This window comes from Macrobrachium nipponense, chromosome 36 (assembly GCF_015104395.2).
Source record: "Macrobrachium nipponense isolate FS-2020 chromosome 36, ASM1510439v2, whole genome shotgun sequence".
In the NCBI taxonomy this organism is placed as follows: domain Eukaryota; kingdom Metazoa; phylum Arthropoda; class Malacostraca; order Decapoda; family Palaemonidae; genus Macrobrachium; species Macrobrachium nipponense.
In genome coordinates this window covers 31,290,987-31,301,924 of record NC_087220.1, presented here as the reverse complement: position 1 = coordinate 31,301,924, position 10,938 = coordinate 31,290,987, and the positions used below count along the sequence as shown (strand labels likewise).

General features: G+C 32.7%; 1 protein-coding gene across 3 annotated transcripts in view; it reads left to right on the top strand.

Moving 5' to 3' along the window:
• The first annotated feature begins 802 nt into the window (after positions 1–802).
• LOC135203548 (GATA-binding factor 6-B-like) overlaps positions 803–10,938 on the top strand; it is a 63,192-nt gene continuing 53,056 nt past the window's right edge. For all 3 annotated transcript variants that reach the window (XR_010311954.1, XR_010311953.1, XM_064233283.1), the window contains exons 1-3: positions 803–933; positions 2,476–2,641; positions 3,731–3,872. Coding sequence is in view for 1 of the 3 variants with exons in the window: in XM_064233283.1 (XP_064089353.1) it covers positions 932–933; positions 2,476–2,641; positions 3,731–3,872 (310 nt within the window). In the remaining 2 variants the exon portion in view is untranslated. The remainder of the gene's footprint in view (positions 934–2,475; positions 2,642–3,730; positions 3,873–10,938) is intronic.

Sequence of the window (10,938 nt, the reverse complement as noted above, 5' to 3'; positions counted from 1 at the left end):
GCTGATCTCTAAGTTCTCACAATAGCTTGGAGTTCCTCAACTCTTCCTCAAAGCCCTGCAATTCCACTAGAGAATACTAGGCACTTCTTACAAATAGCTTTTGATAAGTGAATGCCATTTATCGTGACTAAATCTTTCATCGTGACTAACATGTTGTTTCTTTTAACTTTTTTAACAAATTCCACATGATTGTGTGGTTAATTTGCAGATGCAGGGCGGGTTTTTATATTAATTATTTGAACTTCTGCACATCTCTGCATCCTAACTGTCAAGTGATGTGAAAAAATACTTTTTTTCATAGTCTTCTCTCAAAAATGCTGTTTTTCGTTTTCTGTAAAAGAAAACTGTTGTAATGGTTTTGCCTGTCCGTCTTCACATTTTCCCGTCCGCCCTCAGATCTTAAAAACGACAAAAGCTAGAGGTCTGCAAATTGGTCTGTTAGTCACCTACCCTCCCATCATCTAACACACCAAATTGCAGCCCTCTAGCCTCAGTAGTTTTTATTTTAATTTAAGAATCAAATTATCCATAATCGTAAAAATGCATATATTTATACAGTATATATATATATATATATATATATATATATATATATATATATATATATATATATATATATTATATATATATTTACATATATACATATTCATATTTACGTACATTTACATATATACATATACATAATATAGTATATAAATAACTATATAGATATATATAACGTGAATTTTATTATCGCCTACAGAGCGTCGTAGTGTACGGAGATTACCACTCAGTAGAGCACGTGCCCGCCCATACAGTGGATCCCCACGTCCATGCTCACGCCCACGTAAGCAGCGAGGGCGCTACCTACGCCACCCTGGAATCCGCCCCAGCCATCACTACGTTAGCATCCATACCTTACACGGAGCCCTATTACTACTACAAAACTGACATGTGAGTATGTGAACAGTGTTTGTTTGTTTGTATGGTGTTTTTACGTTGCACGGAACCAGTGGTTATTAAGCAACGGGACCAACGACTTTCTACGTGACTTCCGAACCACGTCGAGAGCGAACGTCTATCACCAGAAATGCACATCTCTCATACCTCAGTGGACTGCCCGAGAATCGAACTCGCGACCACCGAGGTGGCAGGGCCAAGACCTAACCGACCACGCCACTGAGGCTCTATGTGAACAGTGATGGATTGTAGATAGCCTCCTTTTTTCAGATTTTATTGTCTTTGCGTTCAGAAAGGTACATTTATTCTTACGCTTACGTCAAGAGGTTTTTCACTGGCTCTTTATCTGAAGGCTTTCTTTATTAGATTTTATTGTCTTTGTAGTCAAAAAGATACATTTATTCTTACGTCTCTATCAAGAGAAGGTTTACTATCTCTTATTTGAAAGCTTTCTTCCTAATTTATCTTTGTATATATTAAAAAGATACATTTATTTTTACGTCTCTATCAAGAGAAGGTTTACTGTCTCTTATTTAAACGCTTTCTTCTTCTAATTTTATCTTTGTATATATTAAGCTACATTTATCCTTACGCTTCTGTAAGACAAGGTTTGATTATCTCTTATCTGAAAAGCATTTATTTTTTATATATATATTTTATCATCTTTGCCACTGATATTACCACTTATTCCATTTCATAAGTGATCCACTCAAAGCTACATCGTTGTGGCATAACTGATTGGTCTGGGGATTAATTTTCTTTTTTGAAATGTTCAAATCCATGCAGAAAAATACCTGAAACGTTCGGGGTGGCATGCAATTAAATGTCAGGAAAATAATTACGTACGTTGGATGCAATGTTTATATTAAGAATCTTAGCTCTCTCTCTGAGAGAGAGAGAGAGAGAGAGAGAGAGAGAGAGAGAGACGAGAAATGAGAGAGAAGAGAAGAGAGAGAGTTAGAATTAATCTGTTCGGCGGTCACTGATTGGCTGGGAGCTGCCTACCTTCCGGTACCAGCCAATCGGCGACCGCCAAACAAACGTCTCCTAAGCATTACGGCTCATCCAAAAATCTACCTTGAGTGAACCAGCTATAGTCACCAACACCTTATTAATTTCGATATTTGTATGCCTATATGCACATACGTATGTATGTATGTGTATATATATATATATATATATAATATATATATATATATATATATATACACAAATAGATACAAGGATTATATAATGTACATATATATACATATGTGTATATATAAATGTAAATATATATTTATATATTGATATTTATACATAAATAAATGTATATATAAACACACATATGCTAATATCCAAATCAAGTTTTCAGTTTCTTGGGCCAAAACGAAAATTTAATATTTATAGATGCCTCATAAACAGGTCTTAAATATAATGTAAACATACTGTAATCACTATTGTGGAAAAAATAATAATAATAATAATAATAATAATAATAATAATAATAATAATAATAATAATAATAATAATAATAATAAAAATTCTCTGATTCAGGTACATGAAGGATGATGGTCGCAGGTCCGCTACCTACGACTTCGTACAAACTCCGTACATGACGTCAGCCACCCACGCCCACGCACCCGCCCACAGCCACCCCCATCTCCAAAAGACAGAACCCGTCATGTGGTCCAACCCGCCCGACTATTCGCAAATTCCTCCGGTAATGCTTTATTAAATTTTATTATTATTTTATTTTGGATTCTTATCATTATGATGAAAATAATAGAATTATGATTAAAAAAGTAAAAATACAAATAATAAAAATATTCAAAAATTGAAAAAGATTTAACACTTTTATAGATTTTTTTTCTTTTTTTTTATCTTCTTGTTTCCGAAAATACGTTGTTTCGATGCAGACGCGAAGTTATTGGTTATAATAATAATAATAATAATAATAATAATAATAATAATAATAATAATAATAATAATAGCGCTCTGAGAACGCCAACTCCCATAAGGTTCATTCTTCCTAAAGTTACAAACTATTAAAAAAAAAAAAAAAAAAAAAATAAAAAAAAAAAAAAAAAAAAAAAAAGGCCCGATCACTTGCTGGCAGCACGAGGACTAATTTCGATGGACTTTCCGTAAGATTCCAAAAAATAAAATTGTCTAATACTTCAAATGTTGGACATATTATTATTATTTATTATTATTAAGTTATTATTAGTTATTTATTATTAGTTATTAAGATTATTTAGTTATTAAACTAAGCTACGAAAAAACAACGCAAAATGTCAAGACGGTATAAGAAATAGAAAATTAGATTCTAACGAAGTAAAAAAAATAAATCAAAACACTTAACCGATAAAATGGTCAATAGAATCACTCCCTCCTTTGATACCAGGACCTAATATCATAAAAATAATATATGTGTACATATACATATATGTATGTATATATTGTAATATGTGGCATATAATTTACATACATGTATATGTATGTATATATATATATATATATATATATATATATATATATATATATTATATATATAGATATATATATATATAGATGAATTTCTCAGTCTAAAATATAACGACCATTCAAAAAACAAAGTCGTCTGCCTACTACAGCCCTTGGTAAAGAGAATGCGTCGTTTTCAAAGTACTAGATCCAATCATTTGCCAGAGTAAACAAACAAAAAAATACTGCACTTCATATATATATCACTTAAATTCATAATTTACACAAACTGGTAATTGTGTGAGGAGAGTATCCTCAGCGGCTGAATCTTCTATTGCTTCGACAGGAGGTCCTGGAGAGATCGACGCCCCTGACCCACCACTCCTACATGACCTCCGCCGCAACGGCTGCGGCGTGGCAGGCCGCCCCGCCCTACGACACTGTCCTGCACACGGCCAACGGCGAAACCTACCGACGCATAGAACCAGGTCAGTCCAGACACGTCAATCTAAACAATGGGAAACGTAGGTCATAAGAGAATAGAATGGATTATTATAGGATTTAGGTCAAAGGACAAACGCTGGGACGTACGAGGCCATTCAGCTCTGAAAGGGAAATTGGCACTGAAAAGGTTTGGAAGGTGTAACAGGAGGAAAAACTCTCAAATGTTGGGGGAGGGTGGAAAGTCAGATGGAAGAGAGAATATAAGCGGGGGCACGGTAAAATAAAAGAAAGAGGTTGCAGCTAGGGTTCGAAGGGACGCTGCAAAGACCTTCAAGTAATGCCTGCAGTACACCACCTGTAGGTGATAAGGGTTGCCCGGGAAGCAAATTCCAGAGATGTTTACTAGTATTGCGCCAACTGCTTTTTTTTTTTTTTTTTTTTTTTTTTTTTTTTTTTTTTTTTTTTTTTTTTTTTTTTTTTTTTTTTTTTGCCACGCCCCTAGTTTAGGTTGGGTTAGGTTAGTTCAAGTCTCCCTCCTCATGCTACAGATATTTCATTACCTGGCTTCCCTTTTTACACTCCTAAAACATTTATGGCCCATAAGTTCCAACACTTTCTATTCTAGGCAATTAACTAGTGTTTATCTCCCCCATCCTCCAACACTTGTAACTTGTACACTGTTTTTATTATTATTATTATTATTATTATTATTATTATTATTATTATTATTGGAGAAGCCAATCCACAGTTATGTATATGTACATATATTTAAATTTAAAAACAGCAAGGATAGCTTTCGGGAATCTGTTCGGTTCCCCTTATCAATCTGACACGTTGATATATAGCACTACAGCGAAGTAAACAAAACAGGAGTCAAAAATGAAGTGACTTGTTTATAAACAATTATTATTCACAAGGTAAAACCAATTCATATGGAACAAGAAGCCCACCAAAGGGGGCAACTGATTTGAAAATCTTGAAGCTTCCAAAGAATAATAAAGGTGTTCATTAGGAAGAAGTAAAGGGATATATAAAAAAAGGTATCCCACTCACTAAAAAACAATAAATCAATAAATAGGGAAAAATGCATTAAAATCCAAGATCCAATAAAACCAATAAAAATACACCATCATTTACATTAAATACACGTTAACCTCTTTTCCACATCTTCCCATCTTTCATTCCTTCTGACGACACATCATAATTGTCAGCTAAATTGTTCATGCAAATAGCTTTCTTCTCCTTTTCAATTTTTTCACATTTAGCAAACTCGTACTCCCATAAAGGGAGAGTTGGCTCAACAATCCCATCATCCATCCAAGACATTGCTCCCACAAACGCTACTTTTCTTGTCCAAAGGTTTGACTTCCACTTTACTGTTTTATAAACTTCTTACTTAACTGTTTAATTCTTCGTACTTTACTGTTTCATAAACTTCTTACTTTACTGTTTCATAAACTTCTTACTTTATTGTTTCATAAAATTCTTACTTTACTGTTTCATAAACTTCTTACTTTACTGTTTCATAAACTTCTTACTTTACTGTTTCATAAAATTCTTACTTTATTGTATCATAAACTTCTCACTTTAGTGTTTCATAAATTACTTTAAAGTTTTATAAACTTCGTACTTTACTGTTTCATAAACTTCTCACTCAACTGTTTTTATGAAAATTCTTACTTTATTGTTTCATAAACTTCTCACTTTAGTGTTTCATAAATTACTTTAAAGTTTTATAAACTTCGTACTTTACTGTTTCATAAACTTCTCACTTTGCTGTTTCATAAATTTCTTACTTTATTGTTTCATAAACTTCTCACTTTAGTGTTTCATGAATTACTTTTTTAAAGTTTTATAAAACCTTCTTACTTTACTGTTTCATAAACTTCTTACTTTACTGTTTCATAAAATTCTTACTTTACTGTTTCATAAACTTCTCACTTTAGTGTTTCATAAATTACTTTAAAGTTTTATAAACTTCTTACTTTACTGTTCATCAAACTCTTACTCAACTGTTTTATAAAATTCTTACTTTATTGTTTCATAAAATTCTCACTTTTAGTGTTTTATAAATTACTTTTAAAGTTTTCTAAAACTTCTTACTTTAACTGTTTCATAAACTTATCACTTACTGTTTTATAAACTTCTTATTTTACTGTTTCATAAACTTCTTATTTTACTGTTCATAAACTTTTTTTAGTTTTTACTGTTCATGAACTTCATACTTTACTGTTTCTTAAACTCCTTACTTTTCTGTTTCATAAAATTCTTACAGTCTTCTTTATGTTCATAAACTTCTCACTTTAGTGTTTCATATAAAACTTTTTACTTTATCGTTTATAAACTTCTCACTTTATAGTGCATACACTTCCTACTTTACTGTTTTTATAAACTTCTTACTTTACTGTTTCATAAACTTCTCACTTTACTGTTTATAAACTTCTTACTTTAATGTTTCATAAACTTCTCATTTTACTGTTTCATAAACTTCTTACTTTACTGTTATACACCGAAGAAATAATCCTCGTTTATACGTACAGATGCATTTTATGTCCAAAACTGCTATGTGCCTTGAATAATAATAATAACAATCTTGAAATTATCGAGAGGTATTATCCGACATAATTTATGCACAAAAGCTGTTTAAGCATTGGCAACTAACCTACAAGAAGTGTAATGAGGGACCAATGGCAGTAGAGTAGAACTAGGTTCAGTCTCACTTTCATTATCAGGCTTCGTAACAGATTAACTCAGGATTTCATGTACGGTATAAATATATTAGAGAATTATATAAAATGCCGATGAAAAATAAGTTTTCAAAAAATAGTCAACATCTCTATTTCAATTGCCGTATTGTCAGGTTCGCGTGAGATAAAATCTTTCTCGCAGAAATTGAACACATGACTGATACAAAGTTAATATACATATACAATTATTTTCATCTAAAAATACACAAGCAAAGAAATAAGCTCTCTGTCACCCCCAGGCCCCCTACACCACCACCACCACCACCACCACAAAAAAAAAAAAAAAAAAAAAAAAAAAAAAAAAAAAAAAAAAACAACAGCCATCAGGTTTCCCATGCAAACTCGGGTGGTACAAAAGTTAGCGGTTTTTCAAAAATACCTTGGTGGTTTTATAACTTGTTACTTTGGTGCTTTTATAACATGTTACTTTGGTGGTTTTATAACTTGTTACTTTGGTGGTTTTATAACTTGTTACTGTGATGGTTTTATAACTTGTTACTTTGATGGTTTTATAACATGTTACTTCCGTGGTTTTATAATTTGTCCAAAAACTTTGAGGGCGTATAGCAATATCCTGATTATTGCATAAATCACCTAAAAAGAGACACGTTTTCCTACACATCTTGAGATCTTCAATAAGACAAAAAATGTTGAACCTGGGCATCTCATGACATTTACTATGATTAAGCAGAAGCTTCGCGCTAAATGTAATTCAATTGATACAAGTCACTAAGTAAACAAACTTCTAGTTAGGAAAGTTACAGTGGGACAGTAAACCAAGACCGCTAATCATTTACTCATTATATGCTCACGGTATGGATTACAATTCTTACTCTATTTACAATCTAGGCAACCTTGAAAGAGCATATCTTGAGCGAATCAATTCTTCAATGAAAGTTCACATAAAATGAGTGACATAATTCTGAATCGGTGTTCCGAAAGCTATATGACCAATCCCCTCAGTCCGCCATCATCCGACATCAATGATGAAATAAATAAGAGAACAGAGATATGAGAGCAGTTTAAAAACTACTTGAAGGATTCCCTCAAGGAGTCCTTAAAGGATGGTAGCCGAACCACTTAAGCCTCAACACTTAGCAGCTGGTTCTGTTCCCACACACACACACACACACACACACACACACACACACACAAACAAATACTCATTGTGAGGTTCCCAGAAATACTATTACTATATTTCTTCACTTTCTGAACTTCGTGATATATATATATATATATACATATATATACATATATATATATATATATATATATATATATATCATATATATATAGTATATAATATTCAGTAACATTCTTGTTTATCAAGGCGAAATATATTTGTAGAAATAATCATTGCAAGTATCCTCTACCAATGTATTTCGTCTTGAAAATCAAGAATATTACTGTGGATATTTCTGTTAATACGGTGTTTATATATATATATATATATATATATATATATATATATATATATATATATATATATATATGTATATGTAGTTTATCTAATCTCTCTTTAGTTCACTTTTGTTATCATTACACTTCTGCAGCAATTCATATATCTGTATCTTTTCATCCAGTTTTGTTGTATTTCATGTGCTTATTGTAAATATAACACCCACACACACACATACACACATACACACACACACACACACACACAAACATATTCGCCTTTATCCAGATTCATTTTTAGTAGTCCAATCGTTTCCCTTCTTTTTCTGCTTCTTTATTCCCTTTTTCCTTCCTCAAGCTTCTCCTTGTATTCCCTCATCTTCTGAAGGAATCTCTCTCTCTCTCTCTCTCTCTCTCTCTCTCTCTCTCTCTGTCTCGAGGGACGTCTCCAGATCCCAGACCAGGGCAGCCCCAGCCCAAACCTTTTAATAGAACACATTTCCCGCGATAAAAATATAATATTCCCAGACATTGTTTTCCCTGGAGTCATATCGGCCCATGTAGCAGGGAGATAAGACCTCCGCCCTCATTTCACGCCAATGGTGACGTGCAGTCATCATCATCATCCCACCATGGTTTACCTCTGGCAGGTTCCTTTCGTACAAACAGATATTTATTCTGGACCCATCGGCAGGATATTTATATTATACTACACCCACCCCCTTCCCCACCCCCCCCCCCGGCCATTTCCCGTCAGTGACAATAGGCAGGGCAGCGGTGGGGCTTTTTAAGCAGGTCCTGTCAAAACAAAACTTGGTGGAGTCCACCATTAAGAGAAGCAGGGTCCGTTTCTCAGCTTTCTTCTTTATGGGTTATTCATTCATTTTTATTAATGAAAGATATGACGTCGTTTTCGCGCCGGTTGTGTACTGGTGCCCATCGTGGCTTCTAAAGTAGATTATTCGGGCATCAAAGGGCGGATCTGTTTATACCCAAAGGCTTACATTTTAAATGGGTATTTTCAAACGATTAACTGCTTCAAATTATTGATATTTTCAATCATTGATATTTTCAATAATTGATATTTTCAAATTTTTAATATTTGCAATAGGTCATTATTATTTCCAAATGATTAATAATTTCAATAATTAATATTTTCAAATGATTAACATTTTCAAATTATTAATATTTTCAAATCATTAAATTTTTCAAAATATTAATATTTTCAAATGATTAATATTTTCAAATGACTGATATTTTCAAAAGATTAACAGTTTCAAATTACTAAAATTTTCAAGTGACTGACAGTTTACAATCATTAATATTTTGAAATAATTAATATTTTGAAATGATTGATATTTTCAAATGATCAATATTTTCAAAAGATTGACAGTTTAAAATGATTAATATTTTCAAATGATTCATATTTTTGAATGATTAACATTTTCAAATTATCAACGGTTTCATCAAATGATTGGTATTTTTAAATGATTGTTATTATCGAATGATTAGTATTTTCATCAAATGATTATTACTATTTTCAAGCGATTAACGCTTTCAGATGACTAATATTCTCGAGGTAATCAGGTAGATTTTGGTTTAAGGTCGGACCGGTTTCAGTTTGCACTTTTTGCAATATCCAAACGTCTCCAATTCATCTTATTGTTCAGTACCGCCCTTTTTTTATCTGTTCAACTAAATGACATAAATGTCATTCTAATATGATGTGTGAGTGTCACTTGTAACCTGATACGGAATTTTCAAAATAGGACGTTTATATGAAGATGTGGAAATAAGAACGTTCAATTCTAAAACCGAGATATGTACAGTAAAATTTTAAAAATTTGCGTTAATACTTTGCAGTATTATTTATTATTATTATTATTATTATTATTATTCATATTATTATTATATTATATTATTTTTATTATTATATATGTATACAAAAGTATGATAGGAAAATTTGTAAAGTAACCCAGCTACGGCAGAAACAGCTCCGTTTCAAGGAATCCCTTCTCACCCACACCCCACTTCGGAGGGGGGCGGAGGTAGGATGAAACCCCATTCTAAACCATCTTAGGAGTCCCCACTATAACCCTGCCAAGTTTCCTGCCCATAGGACCAGCCGTTTGGCCGTGATTGAATGACAGACGGACGGACAAACATGACGCCCATTATAGTAAGATTATTATTATTATTTAGAAGATGAAGAACCCTAATCACTTTCAAAGTTCCAAAGAATTTTCTGGCGTTCATTCTAAAGAAGTAACAAAAGGTAACGGGAAATACAGAGAGAGGAGATCAGTTATTAGAAAAACAAACAATTTTAAAGTTTATCTTTAAAATGAACTGCAGATATAAGTCTTAAGTGGACATGAAACCACGGGACCGTTTGAACTCGTCTACAATTATTATTTCACAGATAAACATATTTACTTTCAAAAACCAAGATCAACGAGAACACAATGAACTGAAAGTAATCTCTTTTTAGCAAGAGGAACTGATTCGTCTAATCCAATTAACATCATTTCCACTAATGCCATCACTGTAGGTTCGAGCAATTTTCAATGCATCTGAGAAATCCAAAACCAAAGAACAGAACAGCAGCAGTAGTGGTTGAGCGACTATGAAATTTCGTTTGTTTGTTTGTATGGTGTTTTTACGTTGCATGGAACCAAGTGGTTATTCAGCAACGGGACCAACGGCTTTACGTGACTTCCGAACCAGAAATTCCGCCATGCATAATTTAAAAAAATGAATAAATAAATAATCGAAGGTAGTCGAGCATAAACTGCATTGGACCTTCTTTGCAAGAGAGACAACCTTCGAACTATATAGCAGACAATTTCCGAGAACAAAACAAAAACAAAAGAAAAACGATCTTCACTAGAGCCAAAGATAAAGAACTTTCCACGCATACTGAAGCAATAATCGTCCCTTCCTTCCTCCCTGAGAGTGAGTGAGT